The sequence below is a fragment of the Macaca mulatta genome, chromosome 7 (assembly GCF_049350105.2).
Source record: "Macaca mulatta isolate MMU2019108-1 chromosome 7, T2T-MMU8v2.0, whole genome shotgun sequence".
NCBI classification, from domain to species: Eukaryota; Metazoa; Chordata; class Mammalia; order Primates; family Cercopithecidae; genus Macaca; species Macaca mulatta.
This window is the reverse complement of record NC_133412.1, coordinates 138,156,524-138,184,284: the sequence shown is the minus strand read 5'-3', so window position 1 is coordinate 138,184,284 and position 27,761 is coordinate 138,156,524. Positions and strand designations below refer to the sequence as shown.

Here is a 27,761-nt window from a genome sequence, read left to right as displayed (position 1 = left end):
AATGCTTTCCAAGAGGATTGTTTTTATATCCTCTTCCTTCCACTTCTTTTTTTTAAGCAAATTCTAGAGTCGTCTTTTGGTAGTGTTTTGAGAGTACCAGTTTCATGAATTTTTTTTTTTGGAAGAGGGCGACTAATTCAGTAAACAAAGGTTAGTAATTTTGTATTCTATTTATTACTTCTGAAATTAATTGCTTTTCCACATGTTTACTAACTAGCTGTATTTCCTCTTTTGGAAATTGTGTACTCCTGTCCTTCATCGTCCAAGTTTGATGCAGAAATGCCACACCTTCATTTCAGGCTACCAAGGGCACAAGAAAAAATAATGAAAGATTTAAAAAAGGATTGTTTTGACCCCTTAAACAAATGTCTTACTCCTCACTTTAATTAAGCTGCTTGCAGGGCTGATAGCTCTGCTTTCCCTGGTGATCAACAAAATGGTCCTGTGGCTGGGGAGGCCCTGGCAGCAGGAAGCCTTCAAGGAGCCGTGGGTCTGTGCTGACTCTGACCTTACAACCTTCCAGGCTCCCTTGCTGGCAATGATGGGGTTCCATTTTTGAATGAACTAGTTTAATGTGGATCCAGATTTATTGTGCATATTCTTTCGTTTTGGTTTTCAAAAGATGGCTTATTCACATGGAAATGTACACCAGTTTAGCCCTGGGCCCTCCCTTTACCTTCATATGTATAAAAGCTTACACAGTTTACAGAAAATAAATTGTTTTATTTTCTCTAAAATAACTAGTAAAAAATAAAACAGATGTCAGTTGTTGAGTCCAGCAGTACCTCTTTTTTCATCCCTCCAGATATGGCATTTTGGTTCTTAGGGAAACAAGACAGCTGTAACATCAGCCCACTGGCATCTGTTTTTGGCACTGAAGAGGAGAAGTGTTCAGTAGAGTTAAGATTATTGTTTCTCACGTCAGCACTGGGACCCTAGGGAAGGGCAGTGGTGTTCCTAATGTTAACAATCTAGCAGTACTGTTCTTTTCCTCACCTCTCCCCACCCACTTTCTAAAACAACTTGAATTTTTACAGAAATCCAAGTTACTGTGATAAGATTTATAACTCCAGAAATGTTTGGAACTCTTGCCTTACATTGAACATTTTTGGGAACCATTGCCTTAAACGAGATTTAATAACCTTAGACTTCATCTGAAGCGTCGGTGCTAACAAGTTCAGGAGTCATTTGGGGCCTTAAATGGTTCTATTTAGAATCCACGTCTTTTGGGTTTGGGGCCTTTTGTGACATACATAGTCGATTCTTGGTGTGATGTGTGGAGTGGGTGGATGCTGTTCAAAAGCAGAGGTCTGACAGTGGGCGCTTCTGCTTGAGAGGGTTGCCCTTCCCTCTGTCTACTTACTGCCTTGGGAGGGAATGCAAATGGACACACAGCTGCAGCATAAACAGTAGGAGGGACAGGAACCTGCCAGACCCTCTGCCACACCCTGGGTCTTCTACATTCTTCATTTTGCTTTTATCCTTCTGGGCTGCCAAAAGGTAATGAAGCCAGCAGTACTGTGGGAAGCTGACATTCCCCACCTAACCTTCCACTTCCGCCCTCCAGACCGGATGGTTAGGTCAGTTCTCCCAAGCTAGCTTGCATCTTGAGGCTTTTCTTCTCAATGTGTTTCTGCTAGAAGCCTGTTTAATTCTCACCTGTCTTTAAAATAAAAAAAAAGAAAGAAAAATAACCTTCCTTCAATGCTGCTATCCTGCTATTACAAACTACCGTTTTTCACTTTTTTTTTTTTTTTTTTTGATGGAGGGTCTCACTCTGTTGTTCAGGCTGGAGTGTGTTGGCACAAGCATGTCTCACTGCAGATTCAGCCCCATGGGCTCGAGATCCTCCCACCTCCGCCTCTCAAGTAGCTGGGACCACGTTCGTGTACCACCATGCCTAGCTAATCTTTTGATTTTTTTTTTATAGAGCCCGTGTGTCTTGCTGTGTTTTCTAGGCTGGTCCCCAACACCTGAGCCCAAGTGATCCCCCCACCTCAGCCTCCCAGGGTGCTGGGATTACAGGCATGAGCCACCGCACCTGGCCTACTTCTTACCTTTCAACCAAATTTTGAAGACTAGTCTTCATCATTGCCTTACTTGCAGCTCAATTCCTACACCTGTTACCTGTGCAGAGACAATTTACCATTGGGCTTTGGCTGTCACCCCTCCAAGAAAACCACCTTCACTGGGGTTTTCCATTGACGTCCTTGTAGGCAAATCAGGTGACTCTTTCATAGTCCTTTTCCTCCAACTTTCCCCTCCATGACAACACTGTCTCTGCAATTCTATTGATCTTTTTAAATTAGTTCCATAGCTTCCCCTGTGTTCGCAAAATATCAGTGTTCTGGAGGCTTGGATTCAAATCCTGACTCAACTTCCTACTAGTTTACATAACATTGGGTACATTACAGCTCTGTGTCTCAGTTTCCTCGTTTATAAAATAGAGAAAACATCAGAACGTTGTGTGAGGATGCCTGGCACTTAGTAAGTACTCAGTAAGTGTTAGCTGCTACCATTGTTACCACCCCCATCATCATCATTGTCATTTGTGTTGCTGTGTGCAGCCATGGCTTTGGAGCAAGATCTGGCAAGGCTGCCCAGCATCCTTTTGTGTGGCTCCCAGAGGTGAGAGAGAGGCCTGCTGAGCCCTTTGCGTTTACTCACATGGCTGCATGGGAGGCCTGGCTACCTCTTCAGTCCCTTCAGCCACCATCCACCCTGTCTCAGGGCTCCATCCAAACCATTTAAAGAGCCATTTGTGTTCACAAAGACAGAATCAAAATGATAATTCTGCTAATTATAAAAACTAGCAGGAAAAATAATTTCAGGTTTTTACTGCGTACCCAAGGCAGCACTTGTTCTGTGGACACGTTGACTTACCAAGTTCTATCTGATCAGTCACACTCACATGAAGATAGGCAGTTGACTCAGCTGACTTAGAGCAATTTTCAGAAAACAGAAACTGAAAGCCCAGGGTTATTCCATAGTCCATGCCATAAATCCCAGGGTTTCTTGCTGGCTTCGTGTTTACTAGTCACATATTACAAGCTCATAAAGACAAGGAATGGCCTTGCCCCCACCTTCATGCTGTGATTGGCAACATGATCACGTATGTAGTGGAAAGATGGGAGTGGAGGATTGCAGGTGAGTCTAGCATTTTTAGCTTCAGCCTTTTGCTTTTTCTTCCTTGGACTACATGCACATGCAAATTTGGGGTATTTCTATATTTTGTGCTTTAAATTTTTTTCTTGTTGGATCTTAATTCTTGTTGGGTTCCCTGGGAAGAGTAAAATAAAGTTAACTCTGAACCATTCTTTTGGACTTGCTGAGGGATCAGGGCACCCTAAGTGACCTAGGGCACTTCTGCTTTCAGCAGAGGATGGACGAAGGGCTGTGCTTAGCATTCTGAAGGCCTCATTCTGGGTTTGAACCAATCCAGCCTTCTTTGGACTCCTCTTGTTCCCAAGACACTATGTTCTGAACATCCATGAATTTTATCTTCATCCAAAAACTAGCCCTGAAATGGAAACTGCCATCCCTCACAGATCTTTTTCTCTCTTCTGGCTTGTTTTGCTGTGCTTATTGCTCACTTTTCACTTCTTGATCCTAATTCCCTGGTTTCATGTATAAATATTTGAAGGAGAAACTGGTAGCACAAAGGCTGTTACTCAGTCTGGTCATTCATTAAAAGTTATCACTGAACATTTGCAAGTGCTCTCTGGTTTCAGAGATTGTGCATTTTTTCCCTTGTCCCAGATGCACATGGGTAGTTAGGAGCTAATGTTGCCTTCTGGGAACTGTTAGTTGAAAAAATAGCTTTTACGTAGGCAAATTTAAAAAGAGGGATGTAAATATGCATAGCAATTACATCAGTGATGGAAAGGGTAGAATTTGGAGGGCTAGATGGGGTCTTAGAGAATTTCTAATCAGATGAGGAATAGGCAAGGTGAGAAATGTGTCTGCAGCCACAGAACCCATTAATGAGAAGCATGTAGAGCACTCCTCTGTCCCCAAATTCCCAAATTCTTCCTCACCACTCTACCACCTCTCATCAATACTAATCATTTTTCATTCCATCTCCAGTATCCAGAGAGGAAGGTATTTTAATTAGTCACTTCTAATTATGTCCTCCTTTTTTCCATCCCATTTTGTCATGTAATAATCAAACCCTAATAAGGCCCCTTTGCAGAAATGGGAAACAGTGTCTGAAGTATCCATTGCTAGGCTAGGAATTCTCATTCCTTCTATATAAGCTGACTGACTCAACTAAAGAAATGCATCTCACTTTTTCCCCATCCCACCTTGCCTGTGCTATTCTCCCTATTCAGAGTGACCTTTTCCCACAAACGCCACCTTGGTCTAACACTGGGCTCGCCATTTCAGATAGGATTGCATTGCATGCACACATGCAGCACTAAGGCCAGTGCCTGGCACACAGTAGGTAATCACCCCAGCCAGAAGCCATCTTTCCCGTGGTGTCTCTAATCTCTGCTAGTCAGGTTACGCTTGTCAGCACTGCCCTGTGATTTGTCTGTGTATAAACATATTTATCTCCTCAACTAGATAGTAAGTAAGCTTTGGGGCAAAGAAGCCATGACTAATACATTTTGTTTCCCCACAGTATCTGCCCAGTATCTTGTACGTAATTTGCACCTGATAAAAATGGTTGGTTATGAACAGTTTCCTTGAGGAAATTACCTTAAGATGCTATAAGAGGAAAGCCTGGAAATTCTAGTACTTGTGAGGACTGTCTTTCTCCCGCTGTTGTGTTCTGGTTCTTTAGGACCCATTGGGCTTGTAATATAGAATTGTCAAGCACTGCCCACCCTGGGTAAGAAGCTTTCCAGCTGCTCAGGAGACTCTGGCTGGAAGGCATACTTAAGCTACTAGGCTACCCTGCCTTGGGCTTCTCTTGGCTTTGTACTATTCTACCAGTTTGGCTGGCTGCCTGGCCATAAGTAACTCTGGCTATGTTTGTAGCCTGGAGAGAATCTCCCAGACAAGTTTGATGTCTAGGGGCACAGTAACATGACATCCATGTTATTGACTTACGAACTTACTCTAGCAAGGCAGTACCCAGGCAACCCACAGCCATTGTAGAGGTGTGGTTGTTTCCTGAAATGGCCCAATCTCGTGCTCTTCCTGTGTTGACATCAAGCGCCGACAGCTTTTATGAAAGTCTCTTTAGCCAGGAAGGCTGAAATAGTGACACGGCATCGTTCAGTTGGGAATAGTTAACAATGGTTTCAGAGTTTGGCTGGAATCTTGGGTCTTGATGAAACACATTGTACCCATTCCCATCTCAAGCCAGGCCCTAGCAGAATGAGTGACCTAAAGCTTTCATTTAAGTAGTATTTTAATGTTTCCAGACATAGCCAAGCTAAAGACTTTAAAGCAACCTAAAGAACCAGAGGGGATGAGAGGAGTACAATTCAGGAATCAGATGGCTCTGAGTTTAAATCCAGGCTGTGCCACTGTCTAGCTGGTGATTTTGAATAAACTGGTATACTTCTCTGATCCTTGGGTTCCTAGCAGAGCTACCTCTGAGACTATGCTTGTGAGGTAAGCACTTGGCACCTTGTATGTCACAAAGAAGGCCTTCACAGATGCAGTGGCTCACGCCTGTCATCCCAGCAGTTTGGGAGGCCGAGGGGGGTGGATCACCTGAGGTCAGGAGTTTGAGACCAGTCTGGCCAACATGGTGAAACCCCATCTTTACTAAAAATATAAAAATTAACCAGGCAACATGGCATGCATCTGTACCCAGCTACTCTGGAGGCTGAGGCAGAAGAATCACTTGAACCCGGGAGGTGGATGTTGCAGTGAGCTGAGATCACACCACTCTACTCCAGCCTGGGCAACAGAGCAAGACTACATCTCCAAAAAAAAAAAAAAAAAAAACTGGCTGGGCATGGGGTAACCTGTAATCCCAGCACTTTGGGAGGCCAAGGTGGGATCACCTGAGGCCAGGAGTTCGAGACCAGCCTAGCTAACATGGTGAAACCCCATTTCTACTAAAAATACAAAAATATTAGCCGGGGGTGGTGGCGCATGCCTGTAATCCTAGCTACTCAGGAGGCTGAGGCAGGAGAATCACTTGAACCTGGGAGACGGAGGTTGCAGTGAGCCAAGATCATGCCATTGCACTCCAGCCTGGGCAACAAGAAAGAAACTCCGTCTCAAAAAAAAAAAATACAACAAAAAAAGAAGGCCTACAGTAGCCATTACTGTATTTCTTCAGCCTTTTCCCACCTTATCCTCTTGATTCTAGCCACCCAGGCAGTTGCTGCAGGCCGGGTTCCCTCACTGCCTGGATTCGGTTTTTATTTTGTCCCCTGTGCTTTTTCTCATATTGCCACAGGCATCCCGGGCCCAAATCCTAGACAAAGCCACAGAGTATATCCAGTATATGCGAAGGAAAAACCACACACACCAGCAAGATATTGACGACCTCAAGCGGCAGAATGCTCTTCTGGAGCAGCAAGGTGAGCACCCAAGCTCGTGGGGCAGCTGGCCCTGCTGTGCTCTGGCTGGGTCAGGCTTTGGCACCTAGGCCTGCAGAGTCAGAGCCAGTCATGGAGTGTGTGCTCAGAAGCAGGCTTGGTCCTGCTTCTTGGGGCCTGAGTAGCTGAGTGTTAGAGCCGTCCTGAGGAAGGACCTGAGATGCTAGTGAGGAGACAGTGGAAGCTAGGAAGTTGGACATCTGGAGACTTGTACCTTTTCTGGCCTGACCTCTCCCCTTCTTGGGGCTCAGGTGCTCTGCCTGCAGTAGGGATCACACCTGGCATCAGGTGTCTGAAAAGAGCTTTGAGGTCCTTGGAGTGGAATGTGCTATGTAAGTACCAGAGACTCCAGGTGTTCAGGGACAGTGAGCCCTCCCCATTGTCAATGGTAGTCCAATCGGGGCAGCCTGTGGGCTAGGCCCATGCTGTTCTCAATGCTCACACCCGCCTTTTCCTACAACCACAGGGGAAAGCAAGAGCTGATCAAGTTGTTTGTTCCTGGGGAATTCACTTCTCTTCCTCCCTCATGGAAGATGCAAGTAAAAGGAAATGCAAGTAACCACCTGGGTTAGAAAACCTCAAATAAAATAAAATAAAATAAAGTAAAATAAATGGGTTGACCTTCCAGGCTCAAGCTGAGCTGAACCAAGAGATGGGCAGTGGGTGGTGTCAGTGGGTTGGTTACTGGGCCAAGCAGCCTGCATGTAGGGGCTATTGGAAAAGCCCAGGTATTTTATGTGTATTGGTGACTTGCTTCCAAGTGTCCAGCTTGTCATTTCAAGTGGATCTTGTACACGAGAGCTAAGCCAAAACTGTTCTTTGGCTGATACGTCTTATGTCATCCTTTTCTGCTGTTGCGTGGCCTCACACCTTGTGGAGCCTCATGCTCCTGGGCCAGCTTCTCCTCTGTTATTGCACTTCTAAATCCCACAGGGAGCTCACGCTCCAGTCTCTCCGCAGGGGCTTCCACGGCAGGACGGTGACATCACAAGCCTTCTCTTCGGGGTTGGGTGGGATTGCAGAGTATCTGCTGGCTCCCAGGTCCAGCTGGGAAAGGCGGGAGGGAAATGAAGTGTGTGAGTGAACAGCCACCCGAAGGGAGTACTTCTGAGCATCTTGAGCCTCGGGGGCCAACAAGCAAGCCCTTAGGAAGAACAGGCTGGACCCTGAGTCTGAGACTCGGTTACTCCCCAAGTCTCCAGAAGGCAGTAACACACTCCCTTGGTTGCCTTTTAGTCCGTGCACTGGAGAAGGCGAGGTCAAGTGCCCAACTGCAGACCAACTACCCCTCCTCAGACAACAGCCTCTACACCAACGCCAAGGGCAGCACCATCTCTGCCTTCGATGGGGGCTCGGACTCCAGCTCGGAGTCTGAGCCTGAAGAGCCCCAAAGCAGGAAGAAGCTCCGGATGGAGGCCAGCTAAGCCACTCGGGGCAGGCCAGCAATAAAAACTGTCTGTCTCCATCGTCTCATCCTCCTTTCAGTTCATCGGTAGAACCCTCAGAAGCATCTAAAAGACTCTATTTTTCTCTTTCTCCCTTTTTTTTTTTTAATTTTTATTTTTACATAGAAGCTCTTGGACAACAGCTCTTGTTCTCCTTCCCCATTTCCACTGTATATTTTTTTTAATGTATTCCCTTCAGGGATTCCCTGTCCCCACCAGGAATTTTTAAACCAAAACACCCCAACTTGGCAGCTTTTTCTGTGGAGGACAGATGGCCGGCCAGACCTCTGAGCACATAGTGTCCTGCCCACCCTACCAGCTCCTCCAGCCCTGCCAGGCACATGCCTGGAGGACGCCTGCCCTGCCCAGGCGGCCTCCTGGTCCGCCCTCACCTCTGATAGACTTTGTGAATCTGAACTGCTCTACTTTGAGAAGATGACCGGTTTGGAGTAATCAGAATGAACCCTCCTCCTTTTTAAGGGTTTTTTTTTTTTTTTTCCTTTTTCTAAAAAGCTATGTATCGCTCCTATTGAAAGACCAGATTCTTAAAGAAGTTTGTGGCATAAAAAGAAAGTGGGGACAGATTCGCAGCACAGAGTCCCTGGCATGTTTCACTCCTGCTTCTCTCAGCCAGCTGTTTAAGCCTGCGGTGCCAGCCTCACGGAGGGCCGTGTGACACTCTTGTGGTATGTATGGGAGATGGCAGCAGTGAAGCAGCAGCCACCAGAGAGTGGCCATTTAAGGGTTGGGACAGGGAGGGTGTTTTGGGTGGCATAGAGGTTTTGTATTGAGGGCCAGTGATGATGTTTTGATATTTATTTCCTGCTACTTAAATTTGAATCTGAGTGAATTGTACCTATTTCTGATGATGTCGGTCTTGCAAAGCGACAGATTCATAAAGTAATGATGAAATCTTTCTTTCTTCCCGTGTGTATTTCTAAGAAATAGAGCCAACTGATTTTGTATGTAAATACCAAGAGCAATTTACCTGGTACTAAACCCGCACCCCAGTGCGGACCCTTCCCAGCCCTCACCCCACTTCCTTTCCTACTGTCCTGGAACCTGTCTCCATTGCGTGATCCAGCCCTGGTTCTGGCTGTGGTCAACAGATCCCAGTGAAGGGTTTTGTGTGTTTAGGCCTCATTTCTTTGTCTTTTTCCTACTCCGTTCCTGGCATTTGCTGATTTCTAGTGTATACTCTGTAGTCTCTGTTCGTGTTTGATTCCATTCCATGGAAATAAAAAGTATGTTGTACATACTGCCGAAGAATTGTCTTGCAAGTTAAGGCTTCCCCCTTTACTATAAGACTATAAATAAAAACTTATTTTATCCTTCTTGGTGGTGGTGTCTTCTTGCCCTTGTTAAGGCCAAGGTTGATGAGAGACCCCTCTGGAAGCTGTTAGGGCCTCAGTGGAAGCCTGAGTGAGAAGTGGAGGTGGCTTACCTGGTCTTGCAGAACCAGGAGCAGCCATAAGTCAAAGTTGCTTCACCTTTCTCCCCCTTTCTCAACCCAGCCTGAGAGAGTAAATGGGTGGTGATGGCTTTGTTCCTTGGATGAGGTTTTTGAGGTTCGACGGGGATGTAGCCTTAGCTGTGGCAACATTTCTAGATCTAGTTTCTGCTAAGCAAGTGACCTTTGGGGGAATTGGTAGCTCAGAGCTGTGGTTCAGGTTCTCCTGGTAATGAGTGCCCAGTTCAGAGGTGGCTGTTCTCCAGGACCTTTCAGTTTCTAGACAGTTCCAGTTTATTAAGAGGAGGCAGCAGAGCTGCCAAGGACTGGAAGTCAAGAAGGCTCCAACTGCACCGAGTTAGCTCTATTCAGACTGGGACCCAACACCAAACTGAACTGGTTTGACCTTGGAAGAAAAAGGAATTATGGCCAGAACACAGCTCAGCCTTGGTTTTCCTGTCTCGCTGACAGGAAATACTGCTGTTCCTAGACCCAGAGATGAAGTCAAGTCAAATCAGTTCTTGGATTTGTCACTATCTTTAGAATGGTGGAGAGCACTGTGGCTCTTATCAATTGTATGTCAAATCCATAATATCTTTTTTTGTTTAATGGGAGCTGGGGCAGATGGGTCATGTCTCTATAAGAGGCAATTTGAAACATGATCAAGCCTCCAAAGGCCATGATTACATTAAGGAAAAGAATAATGTTGGGAAAGCAAGATCCTGTTTATTAAAGGTACTTCTTTTCAAGGAAGAGGAAAGAGATTGTAATAAGGAAGAAATGGAAATGAGAATCAGGTTATTGCCTAAAGCCCTCAAGGTTAACATGCTTTCCTCTTTTTCATTGCCCTTAACTATATCTCCTTGTATATGTGGGCTTAAGTATACAGTTGATTTGCTTAGTATTGGTGTTAGAAGCGAGCTGTGGGTGAAGCCGTGTTGATGCAGAGATGGAAGTTATGTGAAGCTGGCACCCAGTAGGGAGATAGCAAACAGGAAGGGGCAGTCAAGCCAGCATGGGGACAGGTGGTGTCCCTGAGAGCCAGTCCCTGGCTCCAGTGTATTGCCTAGACAAAGGATTGAGCTTAGGCTTCTCTAGATTTCAGTAAACCAGTTAGAAGACAAGGGGCACAGTGGCTAGGTGGCTGGAAAATCCGAACCACCTGATTGGCATGGTGAGTGGACTTTGGCATGGGGTGGAGGTACCACTGGAAGCAGCTTCCTGGATAGGAACACAGGGCAGGGGAGCTCCGCCTGGAGACTGCTCAGCTGAAAGGGACAAGTCAAAGTCACAGCCAAAGCTCTTTCTGGAATGTGTGTCTAGGAAGTGAGTGTGAGTATTCCCTCAGGATACCAAAGTCTGACCATAGCTTACTCTCTCACAGTAATTGTAATCTCTGGTTTATTTTTTTACATTACTCTGGACAGTCACTTGCACAAAGCCAGATAAGCTGTAGATTTGCTTGGTCACTGTGGCAGGTGGCTTCACTGAGGGGTCTGTTAAGCTTGCTATTTCCCTACTTTTACAGTTGCCCCAAGTGCAAGGGTATTTAAAATGGCCCAGTTTTTAAAGTTCTTGATATGCTAACCCCATTGTAAAACGTCGACAACTTCTTAGGTAAAGAACCTAAGCTCACAGAGCTGTCATCTTAGCTGAGACGTTTAAAAAACGAGACTGAGTAGACGACGGGAGCCAGAGCCCTGAACTGGGACTGAAGTAAGCAGAATTCTGTTTCTGATAATATCATGTGTGTTTTATGCTTGGCCTCTGAAAGCAGACTGGCTGGGTTCACAGTCCTGTCTCTGCCACTCGGCGGCTGTGTTACTTCTCCCAGCCTCAGCATCTTTATCTATAAAATGAGGATAATAATAGCACTAGCCTCATGAGATGGTTATGAGGATTAAATGAGATAATGCTTATAATGTGCTTGACCTCAGGACCAAGCAAGCACTGAGGTGCCTCTGCTGCCATTATCTACACAAAACATGTGAGCAGGGCTGACTCAGCAAGGTGGAAAAAGCCAGCTCCCGGACACCTTCCCTAAAGTGAGTAAGGGTTGACTTCTCGGTGTATCACAAATGCTTCCCACTCCTCAGAGATGTGCCCCATCCTTACCAGGCACAGTGAGTAAAGAGAGCAAGGTGACGCCAGGACTGGACTGACAAACTCTTCAAGACTGAAGCGGCCCCTGTGGGTACATTAATCAGATCTGGTGTCAACACGAGCGAAGCTCTGCCCGTTCCCTCCCACCACGATTCAGTGGCATCACTCAGCTTTGGACCCTATTGGAGGCCCAGGCAGAACTGCTCAGAAGCCCCATGTGGTGTTACTCAAAGTGGGATCCTTGGATCATGCCCAGGGCTGCTTGTTAAAAGGATTCCTGGGCTCTAACTCCTCTGATCTAAAGTGTGCATTGGCCCACCAGTCAGTTTAACAAGCTCTTTCAGGTGGTGCTTGAGTCACTCAGGTTTGACTCCCAAAAGTAATATAACCCGGGGAACCAAAAGGACACTGTTGGGGAAGTTAGGCACAGCTGAGCTGAATTAGCGAAGTGGCCCTGAGGTCAGGATGAAGGTGGGGGAGGTGGGCTTGTTATAATTCAACCCTTAGAGCTGCCTTCATGAGTCTGCGTGCTCCCAGTAGGGCTCCGATGCTCTAGGGGGCTGGCTGAGCTACCAAGTTATTAAACTTAAGAAGGAAGAAAGCTGAGGGCTGCCTCCACCACCCCCTTTAGAAGCCCCAAGCACTCATTTCTGTAGCATGCCTTGGCTGGCCTCTGGTCCCCAGGCAGGTTTTATAATCCAGCCAGAGCAAGGCTCTCTCTCAGGCCTGGTCACCAGGCTGCGTTCTCAAAAGCCTCTGGGAACATGAAACTAGAGCATTCCTTTCTTCAAAACTGTTTTTCTAGCCTGAAGAGGAAACCCAGGTAGGAAAAAAGAGTTTGCCAATGTCTACACTGCTAGATAGCGAATAGTCAGAGAATTTCCTTCAGTGCCTGGGGTCTACTCAGGCAGCAGCTAACTCATACATCCCCAGAGTTTCCTTGGGAAGGGAATAACATATTTTCTAGTTAACTTCCTCAGGGAGAAAACCAATTTGGCTAAGCCAGGCCTAACTATAGGTAGGACTGGGTGACCGCACCAGGCAGGCCTGTGCATGGGTTTTGGAGGCTCTCCTGGCAAACCCTCATCACCCTGCTGGTAAGTGTTGTCATTTCTTGGTGTTTTACTGGGGTCGGTGTGGGGAAGGAGCCCAAGGAGCTTCAGAATGACTGCCAGCGCGGATAGGGCTAGGGGCTCTGAGCCCGCCTGTCTGGACTGCCATGCCAGCTACAACCCTTAACTTTGGGGTTACATTGCTCTGGCTTTCTGAGCCATAATGTGAGGACAATAATAGCACCAAGTGCCATTGTGAGGCTTAAAGGAGTGTGAAAAGCACATGAATTGTTCCTGGCATTTAATACTCAATAAATACTGTCAAATCTTAAGTCTGTCTGCCATCAGATGTCCTGGGCAGTGCAGCCATTTTTGAGTTTTGTTAAAATGTGGAGTGAGGCTGGGCGTGGTGTCTCACGCCTGTAATACCAGCACTTTGGGAGGCCAAGGCAGGTGGATCATTTGAGGTCAGGAGTTTGAGATGAGCCTGGTCAATGTGGTGAAACCCCGTCTCTACTAAAAATACAAAAAAATTAGCTGAGCCTGGTGGCGCACACCTGTGGTCCCAGCTACTCAGGAGGCTGAGGCAGGAGAATCCATTGAACCCAAAAGGCGAAGGTTGCATTGAGCCAAGATCACGCCACTACACTCCAGCCTAGGTGACACAGCAAGACTCCCTTTCAAAAAAAAAAAAAAAAAAAAAAAGTGGAGTGAAAAAACTCTCCTTTTCTCTGATGTAATAAGAGTTTAGTGTATTAAAATCCTTGAAAGGAGAGGTAAATGTATGTTCAATGCTAAAAGGCAGTAAAAATTTGTATGTTTTCTGAAAGAACTTGGGCAAGACCACAAATCTGTTGCCTTTTGGAGAAAAAAAATGGAGTTGGGGAATGAAATATACCCTTGCTGGCTGGCTCAGAGCCGTTAACCATTAACATACTGGTGACTTTGTGCTGTTCTTCATTCCAGTTTCAGTTTGTGTTTCTGCAGTGCTGGGTGGCAGGCGCTGTGCCAGGTGCAGATACTGCAAGCGCATCCTGTGCCTGCCCTGTGTTTCTTGCCCGGGGCTGGTTATGACCGTGGGCAAGCCATCGCTTTTCAGCCTTCCCCTTCAGGGACCCCTTGAGCAGAATCTGCCTGGTGGGTGAGGTGGGGCAGATGAGCCTCATGACTGGGCCGAGGGGCCCTCATGCTCTAGCTCACTCTGGGTCCCACGGGCACGCATGCACACAGCACACCCAGCAGGATGGGTGTGTCTAGAAGAATGCCGAGCAGGTGGCCTTGGACAATTCACAACCAGCCGAGCAGGTCCCCTCCTGTGCCCTGTACTAGATGCCAGCTGCCCCAGCAGGCCTGTTGTGACTGCCAGGCCCCATTTAGGATTGTTTTCCTCTGATGTCCTTTGCAGGGTGGGGCTCTTGTATACCCACAGCCTGCTCTGGGCAAAATTATGTAGCACGGTCTCTGCTATTAATTTTTTCCAGTAAATTAAAGGCTAGAGAAGAAGAAGAAAAAGAATCAAGGATCCAATATTAAGAAATCTGAACCCAAACCTTCCACTCCAGTGCTGAACATGGTGAAGGATTAAGCCTCCTGTCAAGAAAAACAAGCCTGACAGCCTGTAGGCCGATAGAGGGAGGTGGTTCTTCTCTCCAGAAGCCTACTTCTGCAGGAACCCAAGAGTATGGAATGAGCCGTGCAAAGTCTGATTCAAAAAATAACCCACTGGGCATGCACCCCCGGTCACTCATCCCGTGTCCAGCTGGCAGCCTGGCAGCCCATGGCTCCCATGCACAGTGCTTGAGAGCTTCATTGTTTCCTATCTGCCGGTGCCATCAACAGCTCTGGGGTGGCAGGGGCAGATCTTGGGCTAAAGGACAGTGGCCAACGGCTTTGGGCCAAAAGGCCACAGCAAAACCAGCCAACTGAGAGGAGGAATGTCATGTCCACAGCGAACACCTACTGCAGCAAGGCTGTAGGAGACTTTGGGGAGGAAGGAGGGACCCTGTTTCCCATCCAGGGCCCTTTGTGCACAGTGGTGGTGCGCAGGTATTTCCAACTGGGAGCCCCCACAGGGTCAGTGGCTGGTCTGTGCACTTGCTACTGGGCCCCTAGCACTGTGCCTAGCACATGCAGATGTGCGTGTGCCAGTGGACTCCAGCCTCGTGATGTACCTTCATCTCTGTGCCCTTGATAGGGCGGTTCCAGGGTTACCTCTGCATGAGTTCAACCCTCAGGTATTTGAACAGCACATAGCCTCAGCCCAGCACTGTGCTGGCTACTGGGGCAATCTAGGCAGCTTATAAAGGCTGGGCCTTGCCTTGAAGCTTAGTTAGAGATGAGACTTAGGCATTTAGCACAAATGGGCATGTCTGGGCTCCGAGTGCCAGAGGAGTTCAGGAGATGGGCCCTCAGTGAGAGTGGTTTGGCACTATGGGAAGGGCAGGACTGCCAGGTGATTGCTTCTCAAGCTCTTGATGGGCTCTCCTTCTGTCCTGCCCACAAGAGCCCAGCCTTGGGCTCCCCATCTAGCTGTCCAGAGAGGCTGGGGAAGGCTGTTGGTGAAGGGAGGGTGGGCCAGAGCCGCCTGCTGTGCACAGGTTGGGTCACCATTCCTATTCCACTTTCACTGATCCCTTGGTATCCAGGCACATGGCAGCCACTGCTTCGGAGAGTGGAGCCTAGCAAGGAACGTGGACACCCAGCACTTCTGTCATCACCATCACCATCTGCATCTGCCTTACCTGGCTTACCTCTCCATTCAGCACACCTGGGAGCAGTGCCCTTGCAGCCCTTCCCCCTTGACAGAGCTGTGACATTGAGCCCTGCCCTGGTCCAGTAGCTGAGGGCCCAGGCTCCCCTTGCCTCCTTTGTCCCATCAGCCCAGGTACGGAAGGTGGCAATGAAGTCTCACACTCACACACACCAACATGCAGTACTTATGGAAAGACTAATGTGATCAAGGGTTGAGAGAATAGTATACTGAACCTAAATGTACCCATTACATAGTGTGAACAACTATCAACATGCAGTACTCAATGAAAGCAAAGGGATAATAAAAATGCACTATTACTGAAAGTAAAGTGTGGGGTATGTTAGAGAGACAAAGGAGCCAACTGAGAAAGCTCCCAAAGGCAAAACTGCAACAGTTTGAGTAACAACATAAATGTAGCATTGGAACATAATATGAAGTATAAATATTTATGAGTCCATAGTGATATAAAGAAATGATTGAATAAATTGAGAATAAACATCTCCCATGTATTCCCATGTAGAATTCCAGGTAGTTTATGTATTTGCTCTGCCTTCAAGGATGTGGAGCATAACTCCCCACTTCTTTTGTTTTTTTGAGATGGAGTCTTGTGCTGTCACCCAGGCTGGAGTGCAGTGGCACGATCTCAGCTCACTGCAACCTCTGCCTCCCAGGTTCAAGCGATTCTCCTGCCTCAGCTTCTTGAGTAGCTGAGATTACAGTTGTGTGCCACCATGCCCGGCTAATTTTTGTATTTTTAGTAGCTATGGGGTTTCATCATCTTGGCCAGGCTGGTCTCGAACTCCTGACCTCAAGTGATGCACCTGCCTCGGCCTACCAAAGTGCTGGGATTACAGGCATGAGCCACCTCCCCACTTCTTAAGCATGGACTGCATATAGTAACTACCTTGTAAAGGATACATTCAGGAAAGGGAGAAAAAGTAATCTTATGGAGGAACCTGACAAACACTACCTCAGCTAGGCAATGAAGGGTAACACCAGCATAAGCATGATGAAGCAGGTTGATAGCATGTACCCTTGATGTGTGATGAGAGTGGTACTTTACCTCTGTGGCCTTCCTCCAGAAAAACTTATGCATGGCCGTGGCACGGTGGCTTATGCCTGTAATCATAGCACTTTGGGTGGCTAAGGGAGGAGGATCGCTTAAGTCTAGCAGTTCAAGACCAGCCTGGGCAACATAGCAAGAGCCTGCCTCTACTAGTTAAAAAAAAAAAAAAAAGCTGTACATGGTGGTGTGTGCCTGTGGTCCCAGCTACTCAGGAAGCTGACCAGGAGGATTGCTTGAGCCCAGGAGGTTGAGGCTGCAGTGAGCCATGATCCACTGTACTCTAGCCTGGGCAACAGAGCAAGACACTGTCTCTTGAAAAAACAATAACAAAAAACATAACCCCATCTAGTCATAAGGATAACATCAAACAAATCCCACCTGAGGGATGGTCTACAGAATACCTGGCCATACTTTTCAAAACTGTCAAAATCATCAAAAACAAGGAAAGAATGAGAAACTGTCAAAACCAAGAGGAGTCTAAGGAGACATGAGACATGACAACTCAGTGAAATGTAGTGTTCTGGCTGGGATCTTGGGACAGAAAAAGGCCATTAGGTAAAAACTAGGGGAATTCAAATAAGGTATGGACTTTTATTAGTAATGTATCAAAATTGGTTCATCCATTATGATAAATGCCACCTGTTAGTGGAAGATGTTAACAATAGGGAAAACTGACTAATGGGTCTGTGGGAGCTCTGTGTACTATCTTTGCAATTTTTCTGTCAATCTCAAACTATTCTAAAATGTTTATTTTTTAAAATGCTTTTTTTTTTTTTTTTTTTTTTTTTTAAAGACAGGGTCTTGCTCTGTCACCCAGCCTGGAGTACAGTGGTATAATCATGGCTCATGGCAGCCTTAACTTCTCAAGCTCAAGTGACCCCCCATTTTAGCCTTCCAAGTAGCTGTGAGCACAGGTGTGTGCCACCACATCCGACTAATTTTTTTTTTTTTTTAAATTTTTGTAGATACAGAGTCTGGCTATGTTGCTCAGGCTGGTCTCAAACTCCTGAGTTCAAGTGATCTTCCAGCCTCGGCCTCCCAAAGTGTTGGGATTTATAGGCACGAGCCACCACACCTGACCTAAAAAATACATTATTCTTTTTTTTTTGGAGACGCAATTTCGCTCTTGTTGCCCAGCCTGGAGTGCAAGGGTGCAATCTCAGCTCACCGCAACCTCCACCTCCCAGGTTCAAGTGATTGTCCTGCCTAAGACTCTAAGCCTCCTGAGAAGCTGGGATTACAGGCATCTGCCACCACGCCCAGCTAATTTTGTATTTTTAGTAGAGATAGGGTTTCTCCATGTTGGTCAGGCTGGTCGTGAACTCCCGACCTTAGGTGATCTGCCCACCGCAGCCTCCCAAAGTGTTGGGATTACAGGCGTGAGCCACCACGCCCGGCCATGCATTATTCTTACTGTTATTTTGTAAGCGCTGTATTTCTTCAGGGGGAGCAGGGGGTAAGAGAAAGTTTCCATTAAGCTGGACCAATGACGAGTGCCCTGTCCCTGCCCTGCCTGATTTTGTTCTTGGATGTGCCAGAGAAGCAGGACGGAGGAGCAAGAGGCCATCTGGCCCCAGTTCCCCAGCTGGTGGAAAGCAGAGGCAAGGAGGGTTACTGCAGGAAAGTGAGAGGATGCGCAGGAACCTGGTAGAGGCCCCTGGGCCAGGTTGGAGAAAGCTGGCTGCTGTTAGGCTGTGGTCAGCTCCCGGGAAGACGGACTCCACAGCCTCACTGAGCCACATAGCATCACACTCTGTACTGGCGTGGCATGCCCCTGGTGCAGCAAACATCACTCTATGCCACACACTTGGCGGCAAGTGGAGACCTCACTAGAAGGGTGAGGGGCCTGCCCTGCTATTTGCTGTCACCATCCCTGACTTAGTGACAGATGGAAGCTGGCATTCAGGGCCTCAGTCATCCAGCCTAGAGGTAAACCAAGCATGTTTCACCAGTGCCCCCTGTTCCCCGAGACCTCTCACCTTCCTTCAGAGGCCTGAGGTGGTAGAAGGGCATGGGTTTTGGAGGCAGCAGATCTGGGCTCAGGCTCAGGCACCACCACTTGACAGCTGGGAAACCTTGGGTGATTCACTTAAGCTCTCCGACCTGTTTCTCCAGTTGTAAAAGGCAGATAATACACCTGCTTCACCCACCTTACAAGGTTAGTCAAGGATCAAATGAGAGGCGGTAGACCAGGAGGGACTGTCTTAGGGGTTATTGTTTGGGTAGATGAGGCAAGAGTGGTCAGCACTTTCTTAAGCAGCAGGTAAAGCCTTGGTCTTGGGGCTAATTGGTAGTAGAGTTTTGTATATAGTCATGCCACATAATGTTTTGGTCAACAACAGTGCATGTATGACAGTGGTCCCGTGAGATCATAATACTATATTTTTACTGTACCTTTTCCATGTTTAGATTTACAAATACCACTGTGTTCCAGTTGCCTACAGTATCCAGCACGGTGACAAGTTGCACAGGTTTGTAGCTTAGGAGGAACAGGCTACCCCATCTAGCCTAGGTGTGCGGTAGGCTGGGCCATCTAGGTCTGTGTAAGCGCACTCCATGATCACACAACAACGAGATCACCTGACTGCTTTTCTCAGGGCGTATCCTCGTCATTAAGTGACATGACTGTATTAGGTTGCTTTCAGTTGCAGGTAATAGTAAGTCCAACTCACAGTGGCTCATATAACTGAAAATTCAGAGGCCACATGGGCCTCAGGAGCCATGTGATCAGGGCCATATTTCTCAGTCTCAGAGCCTGTGCGTGTGCTGGCTTCTCACGCTGATTTTCTTCTAGGTAGAAAAATGGTTATAGGAGGCCCAGGCCACACATTCTACCATCCCCTAAGAGGAAAGAGCTGCTTTCCCCCTGTCATAGTGTCCATGACGTCTCTCTCTTTAGACTGTGTTAGGTCACATGCTTATGTTCTGAATTGATCACTGGGGCAAGGACAAGTCATGCCGACTGGCTTAGGCGTGAGTTACTCCCAACCTGAACAAATTACTGGGGCAAAGAGGGATAAATGAAAATGATTGGGTTAACCAATCGGGGCCTGGGCCTGGAGGTAGGAGGGCATCAAGCCCAGGCAAACCTTTTGGCTGCTACAGGCGGGGAGGAGTGGCATGGATGCCAGCAGTGTCCCTACAGGCTTCTATCCCAGTCATAATCTACTGTTTGAGAGCAATGGCCATTTGCCTCTATAGCATCCATTTACCCCTTTGGCAACAATCCTAATTTGCATTTGGGGCATTGTTCCTTCCCCTTTCCCAAAAACTATGAAGCCTCATTTCCCTCTCATGGGAGAGGCATGTGACCAAGATGTCGGCCAATTGGTGCACTGTATTCTCCAAGCCACCGGACTGCTTCTTGGAAAGGCACTTGGTTTGATTAAAGCCAGTGAAACACAATGATACTCGCTGGGAAGGAAGGCTGGGGCGGCACCAGGTGTGCCTGTCTGCTGAACCTGACCCCAAGAGGAGGTAGGGTCGAGAGCTGTTGGTGCTGCCATTTTACAACCCCATGGAGAGCCTGAGATTGAGGCTAATGTAGAGAGATGGAGGGAGGGTGAGGAACCTAATAGGGCCAGCCTAATTCCTGGATTCTGCAGTTTCAGAGTCCACAGATTGCCTCTGCTTTAAAAGCCAGTTTGGGTCAAGTTTTCTACCAGTTGCAACGGTGTCTTATTATACTCTCCTCCCTATTCAAGGGCAGTAAATGCCACCAAGCCGTGCATGTGGGCGACTAGAATGCTTTGTCCAATCCTTACTGTCACTTGACACTAATATTACATGAAAAGCATCCCAGTCATGAAAGATATGGAAGAATGCTCAGTAATACCATGAAGGGAGAGCAGTTTGGAACCATTGTTTACTGGTATTGTTATCTCAGGGGTGTTTCCCCTGATTATCCATGAGGTTCTCTTTATGCTCTGCTCCCTGTAGGGTCTGGCAGGCTTCCCAACTCATTTGGTGTTCAAAGTGGATCTAAGGGTGAAACTGGAGCCCACCTGGATATAGAGATCTATATTAGTTTTGTGTTTATTGATGGGAGAAAGTCGTTATTTGGGGTAATCCACCTTGAATGCTACATAAATGTCTTCTACTCAAGGATTCACATGATAAATCTCTCCAAAGGTACGGTGGCTCACACCTGTAATCTCAGCACTTTGGGAGGCTGAGGCGGAAGGATCGCTTGAGCCCAGGAGTTTGAGACCAGCTTGGGCAACATGGTGAAACCCCATTTCTACAAAAAATACCAAAATTAGCTGGCTGTGGTGGTGTGCACCTGTGGTCCTAGCTACTTGGGAGGCTAAGGCAGGAGGATCTTCTGAGCCCGGGAGGTCGAGGCTGCAGTGAGCATCCAGCTCACTCCAACTTGGGTGCATTTGAGCAAGATCCTATCTCAAATGAATGAATAAACAAATCTCTAGGACCTACCTTGAGAGCTGTCAGGAAACCCTCCGGAAAAGGATGTCTCATGGATATGCCAGTGTAAACTCTCCTGAAATAACCCTTTCTCTTTTCTACCCAGACTAACTTTACCTACCCTTCAGGGCCCAACTCAGATCCCTCCCTCTTGGTAAAAAGCCAGTTCAGACTGAAGCAGTCCTTTCTGTTAACCACACTAATTATTACTGCAATTAATCTCACAATACCTTGAGGCTCCTGGTGCTGAGAGGATTTTGCCTTTTGTTATAGTGATGGAAAGGATGCATTTCAATATGTTGCCTTGCAGCGCAAACCTTTGTTAACAGGGCAAAAATAGCACACGGGGCAGGAATTACATTCCTGGATGCGCATTTGGCTTATTTACATGGATTTGGGTGTCCTCTAGGGACACCATCGTCTTTCCCCTCCAAGAGGGTCAGGCCACAGGACATCCATGTTCTTGGCCTCCCATGGGAGAGGGGCTCTCACCAGAGGAAGGGAAAGCCAAGTGGCCACAGAGTTCCTGCCTGTCCCTGGGACAGCCCCTGCCTCTGGCCAGACATCCACCCACCCTTGCTGAGTCAGCCTGCTCTGGGGCTAGGGCTCAGTCCTTGCTGTCTGTCAGAGACAGACCGTGAAGTGCAGTGTGTGGAGGGCTGGGGCATAGCACACCGAATTACCCCAGGGAGCTTGGAAAACAACTCTTCCCACTCTCTGTTAGGCCCACAGCTTCCTCTACTGGAGGAGACAGCATGTGAGGACGGAACTCGGTCATTCCTCTGTCACCACCAATACAGACAGTCTGGAATCCTGCGCACAGGAGACTGATGATCCCTGAGCAACCTTTAATAGCTCCTACCATTGGGCACTTTCTTGGTACAGATCACAAATAATAGACATAGACATCATAGAAAATGTTATTCTTTTATTATTTCAAGGAGGTAATACATAGCCCAATATGTCAAAGCAAAAGGAATTAGAGGCAGCAAATGGCCAAGTTTTTCTAAGAGCCTCATGCTGCATCTCTGAGCTCCTGTCTGCCCGCAGCCCACAGCTGCTTACATGAAGGCCAGGTCAGTGGACAGATGGCCCAACTCGACACTCCACGGACTGAGAAAGGGCTCAATGTGCAGCACAGCAGAGGCACTGCCAGGACCCAGCACGCTGGGCGGCACCCCCCGCTGCCACCACCAGCTCCAGAGCTAGTGCCTTAGTGGCAGCCAGCGTGTCTAGCACTTGATTTTATTCCTGTGAGCCTAGAGTGGGCAGGACGTGAATAAATCCTGAGTCATAAATTAAGGTGAAAGACTTAGTAGTGTTAATACTCTGGGTAAGAAAAGACAGCACAGTCTTGGAGGAGAGTGGGCTTGGAGTCTGGTGGAAGAAAGACAGAAACCCCCAGAAGGGCCTCGGCCTGCAGGCACTGCCTTGAGGCCATCAGAGGGGGTTTTCATGGTACATGATGGGGAGGAGTGAGGCGGGGGGGCACTGGAGGGCTGCTTCCTCTGGCACAGTTGAACTAGAGGTTCATTTTCCACTCATAATTGGTTTCCCAGGTCTAACTCACCACACCTGGGGCTGAAGCAAGTCTTGCCAGTGCACCAAGCGTGGCCTTGGACCCTGGAGAGATGCAAGGCTCAGTTCTCCAGTGTTGAAGCGGAGGGGCTCCCAACTGCAGGAGATCTTTCTCCCCCCACCTCCAGCTCGTTTCCCTTGCAAATGACCAGGGTGTGAGTCGAGAAGCAGAGGCACCTCCTGGTGCAACCCCACCACAGTCTTCCAGAGAACTCATCTTGGTGGGACTCAAAAGCCCAGGCTTGGCATGGAGCAGACTTATTCCGCCCATGGGAGGGCACCCAGTCTGGTGACTGAATGGTGGCGTGCAAGTGGGAGTCAGCAGTGGCTCTGGATGTCGTAATACTCAGATGCCATTCATCTCTATGTGATCGTCCTGGCTGGAGAGCTGGTGAGGAGGGGCTGCTTCCTCCTGGCGTGCACTGTTCACCAACCACACCAGCTGGGCTGATAGATTTTTGGTTTGACAGGTGTGGAAAGAATTTTTAAAACCAGCCACTGTGTTCTCCAAACCCAGAGCCACTGGTTTTGTTTGACAAGAAAGGACAAAGAGAACCACAGCTCCACTGAGGCTAAGGCTTGTGTAGCACAGAATGCAGTATGTATCGAAACGTATAAACCTTGTCTGGGGAGATGGGTGGGCACAGAGCTGCAGGGACCCAGGTCCTCTAGTCAGTTGCAGGCTCTGCCGATGTCTCATCCTTAAGCTCCTCAAAACCCGGGACTGGCTTCTGCAGAAAGTATGTAGTGGCCTGGATCACCTTGTCTGGTCCAATGTTGTACACTGGGTGAGTGGGCTGCTGCAAAGAGAAGAAAAGGTGCCAGTTAATCACCCCGGTGGTCCTTGAAAACGTAACACATCCTTTGCTCCATGAAAGGCACTTCTAAGAATTTAGTATAAGGAATCAGAGATACACACAAAGATTTATCACACAAAGCCCAAAGGTTCAAAAACGGTATATTTGCTAAAACTATCTAGTCCATGGGACACAGGGTAATATACAGCCATTATAAACATGCATTTAAATATTTAATGATATAGGCAAATGCTTACAACATATGTGAGAAAACAGTATGTGCAATACTATCTCAAACTTTTTTTTTTTTTTTTGAGACAGAGTCTTGCTCTGTTGCCCAGGCTGGAGTGCAATGATGTGATCTCAGTTTACTGCAACCTCTGCCTCCTGGGTTCAAGAGATTCTCCTGCCTTAGCCTCCTGAGTAACTGGGATTACAGGTATGAGCCACCACACCCGGGTAATTTTTGTATTTTTAGTAGAGACAGGGTTTCACCATATTAGCTAGGCTGGTCTTGAACTCCTGACCTCAGGTGATCCACCAGCATCAGCCTCCCAAGGTGCTGGGGTTACAGGTGTGAGCCAATGCCCAGCCTCAAACTTTTTTAAAAGTGTATTTGTACCTGTGATATATATAAATGGCAAAAATCGTACCCATACCAAAAGATTAACAGTGATATGATTGTTTTTTAATTTTCTTATTTGTATTTTATGTATCCCAATTATTAAAACAATAAACATGTATTTACATTTATAATCAAGAAAAAAGGGGCTGGATGCGGTGGCTCATGCCTGTAATCCCAGCATTTTGGGAGGCTGAGGTGGATGGATCACCTGAGGTCTGGAGTCCAAGACCAGCCTGGCCAAGATGGTGAAACCCCGTCTCTATAAAAATACAAAAATTAGCCGGGCATGATGGTGGGTGTCTGTAATCCCAGCTACTTGGAAGGCTGAGGCAGGAGAATCGTTTGAACCTGGGAGGCAGAGGTTGCAGTGAGCCAAGATTGCATCACTGCACTCTAGCCTGGACAACAGAGCAAGACTCCATCTCAAAAAAAAATAATAAAAGAAAAAAGGACCACAACCCTATTATGTAGTAAGGCTGTTAGGTCATATTTAAACTCCATGATGTTATTCTAGTACATCACAGAAACCCAAAAAAAATTTTAGATTTGACACGGGGCATAATCTTAGGCCAATAATCAGGATTCTCCCACTGTGGGAGAATGAAGAAGGGGACACAACTGCAGGAGAGATTTTAAAAATTTTGAGAGAATACTATGAGCAACCTCATGCTAAAACATACAAAAATTCAGATAAGCAGTAATTTTTAAAAACCAGAAAAACTGTCAAAATTGACTTAAGGAATTTTTTTTTTTTTTTTTTTTTGAGACGGAGTCTCGCTCTGTCTCCCAGGCTGGAGTGCAGTGGCCGGATCTCAGCTCACTGCAAGCTCCGCCTCCCGGGTTCCCGCCATTCTCCTGCCTCAGCCTCCCGAGTAGCTGGGACTACAGGCGCCCGCCACCTCGCCCAGCTAGTTTTTTGTATTTTTTTAGTAGAGACGGGGTTTCACCGTGTTAGCCAGGATGGTCTCGATCTCCCGACCTCGTGATCCGCCCGTCTCGGCCTCCCAAAGTGCTGGGATTACAGGCTTGAGCCACCGCGCCCAGCCAACTTAAGGAATTTTTAAAGGCCTACATGAAGAAATTAAGAACAACAATTGCTTATTCTGCCACCCCCACATCCCCTAAAAGATACTAGACCTAGATGGTTTCTCAGGCAAGTATTATCAAACCTAAAAAGAAACAGATAGTCTCTGACCTATACAAACTTTTTAAGAGACTGAAAAAAAAAGGGGGGCCAGTGGGGGGCCAGGTGCAATGGCTCACACCTATAATCCCAGCACTTTGTATGGCTGAGGTAGGATAGCTTGAGGCCAAGAGTTCAAGACCAGACTAGGCAACATAGCAAAACCCTGTCTCTACAAAAATTTAAAAACTAGCAGGTTCTGGTGGTGTGCACCTGTAGTCCCTGCTACTTGGGAGGCTAAGACAGAAGGATAGCTTAAGCCCAGGAGTTCCAGGCTGCAGTGAGCTATGATCACATCACTGCACTCCAGCATGAGTGACAGAGTGAGATCACGTCTCTGAAAAAGAAAAGAAAATGAAAAAAGGTAAGAGGAGCAGGAAGCTACCCATCTAATTTTATGAGGCTATGATATTATCCTGAAACACTGGAAAAGGACAATACAATACAATTTTATATCAATCTTTCTTATGAATGCACATGCAAAAAAATCCTAAATAAAAGTACTATGCAAACATACTGGCAAACTGAATCCAGCAGTATACTGAACAAAACACACAGACACAGACACACTGTCTCTACTATGACCAAGAAGGGCTTATCCTGGGAATATAAGGCTTAACATCAGAACATTAATGAAACATATCATATTAAAGAACAAAAATCAGATGTGGAGAAAGCATTCAATAAAATTTAACACTACCTTATGACTGAATCTAACAAAAACAACCTAGCAAATCAGGAATAGAAGCAAATATCACTAACTTGATATAATGTAACTATCACAACCCTACAGTTAACCCTATCATGCTTAATGGTCAGATTATAAAAAGCCTTCCCATTATAATCAGGAGCAAGGCAGGAATGCCCTCTATTACCTTTAGCCAGGACTATGTGGCGATATTAGCCAACAATACAAGGCAAGAAAAATAAAACGGAAACTTAGACAAACTTAAAACTATTAAGAGAGTTCAACAAGGTAGCTGGATACAAGATTTATAAATATTATTAGTATTTCTATACACTAGTAACAAACAGTTACAAAATTGAAAATAAAAAAGATTCCAGTCACAAGAGACATAAAAACTGTAAATTAGACTAAAAAAAAAAATGCTAGTCCTTTATAGAAAAAGTTATAAAAAACCATTGAAAGACATTAAATAAAAGAAAAATTATGTTCATAAATGGAAGCCTAAATATTGAAAAGAAGTCAGTTCTCTTTCTACTCCTGGGAAGACAGGAAGAAAAAAAAAAATACAAGTTGCTTCTCTCCTATTAATCTAAAATGTAGTGCAATTCCAATAAAAATCCCATTAGAACTTGACAAGTTGATCCTACAATTCACAGGAAAATGCAAAAGGCAAAGAATAGCCAAGGCAATTTTGAAGAAAAACAACAAGGCAGACAGGACTTGCCTACCTGTTTTCAGACTTGCTTAAAAGAGTGCAGATAGGCAAACAGACCAAAGGAACAGAATAGAGAGTCCAGAAACAGGGCCCCTTCATGTATGGAAACTTGAGGGTGTGGCACACATGACATACACATCAGCAGGAAAGGCTGTAGACTTCAGTACATGGTGCTGGTTATCCATATGGAAAAAAGACAACATTATATCCAAGCCTCGCTGTACACAGAAACCAAATCCAAGAGAATTAAAAATCTAGATTAAAAAGGCAAGCTTTAGACTATTTAGAGGTTACACTTAATGACTTGCTGCAGTGCCTTGTTCATTCCCTTCATAGCATGCGTCACAATTTGTAATGTATTTGTTTAATGTGTGCCTCCTTTTGTCTGCTTCCCTCAAAAATGGTAGATTTCTTAAGTAAATCCTCACCTACCCACCCCCCAAAACAAACCCCTGAACAACAGAAAAGACAAACAGATTTGACCACTTCAAAATTAAAATATTAAAATATTTTTGTGGGGAAGGGGTGCTGGGGGCAGGGTCTCACTCCATCTCCCAGACTGGAGTGCAGTGGTGCAAACAGAGCTCACTGTAGCCTTGACTACCTGGGCTCGAGCGATTCTCCCACCTCAGCCTCCCAAAGTGCTAGGTTTACAGGTGAAAACCCCCATATCTGGCCTAACATCTTCTATTTAACAAAAAAACACTAAAAACAAAATGCTATGGTTTTGATGTGGTTTATTTGTCCCCACAAAAATTAATGTTGAAATCTGATCCCCAAGGTGGCAATGTTGGGAGGTGGGGTTTATGGAATGTGCTTGGGTTCAAGGGGTGGATCCCTCAGGAGTGCCTTGGCACTGTTCTTGCAGTAGTGAGTGAGCTCTCACTCTTGCTCTGGGGAGTCTGGATTAGTCCTTGAGGGAATGGATTAGTTCCTGCAAGGGTAGGCTGTTACAAAGCCAGGGTGTCCTCAGGCTCTCCTCTCTTTGCATGGGTTGGCTTCCCCTTTGACTTCCACATATTATAATGCAGCACAACCCTTGCCAGAAGCCAGAGCCATGCCCTTGAACTTCTCAGCCTATAGAACCATCAGCTAAATAAACCTCTTCTTTATGTATTATCTAGTCTCAGGTATTCTTTTATAGCAATAGAAATCAGAGTCACAAAATGAAAAGACAAGTCACAAGCTAGAAGATATTCACCACACACATGTAACTGACAAAAGATTAATATCAAAAATATACAAAGAACTACAAATACTTAAGGGAAAACAACTGAAGCTATCCATCAGTAAGAAAACGAGCACAGAAGACAACACAAATGGCCAACGAACATTTGAAAAGATTTTCAACCTCTCTAGTAATCAGGAAAATGCACAAT

The 27,761-nt window shown here is 46.5% G+C and overlaps 2 protein-coding genes and 1 long non-coding RNA gene across 18 annotated transcripts in view; 2 read left to right on the top strand and 1 right to left on the bottom strand.

The window, feature by feature from the left end:
• MAX (MYC associated factor X) overlaps positions 1–27,761 on the top strand; it is a 97,785-nt gene that overhangs the window by 18,221 nt on the left and 51,803 nt on the right. For 4 of the 15 annotated variants that reach the window (XM_077938116.1, XM_028850344.2, XM_077938114.1 and 1 more), the window contains 3 exons: positions 6,365–6,488; positions 6,973–7,057; positions 7,743–9,285. The exons of 2 other annotated variants lie outside the window; for them this stretch is intronic. In XM_077938116.1, coding sequence (XP_077794242.1) covers positions 6,468–6,488; positions 6,973–7,057; positions 7,743–7,930 — 294 coding nt within the window. In that variant the 5' untranslated portion in view covers positions 6,365–6,467 and the 3' untranslated portion in view covers positions 7,931–9,285. 15 annotated transcript variants of the gene reach the window in all.
• Positions 17,312–27,620, top strand: LOC144330293 (uncharacterized). The gene is made up of 2 exons (XR_013396332.1): positions 17,312–20,349; positions 27,025–27,620. It is a non-coding gene; the product is annotated as an uncharacterized LOC144330293 (long non-coding RNA).
• The window catches only part of FNTB (farnesyltransferase, CAAX box, beta), a 76,580-nt gene continuing 70,528 nt past the window's right edge, over positions 21,710–27,761 (bottom strand). Inside the window, exon 11 of one of the 2 annotated variants that reach the window (XM_015143839.3) lies at positions 21,710–23,174. In XM_015143839.3, coding sequence (XP_014999325.3) covers positions 23,043–23,174 — 132 coding nt within the window. In that variant the 3' untranslated portion in view covers positions 21,710–23,042. 2 annotated transcript variants of the gene reach the window in all.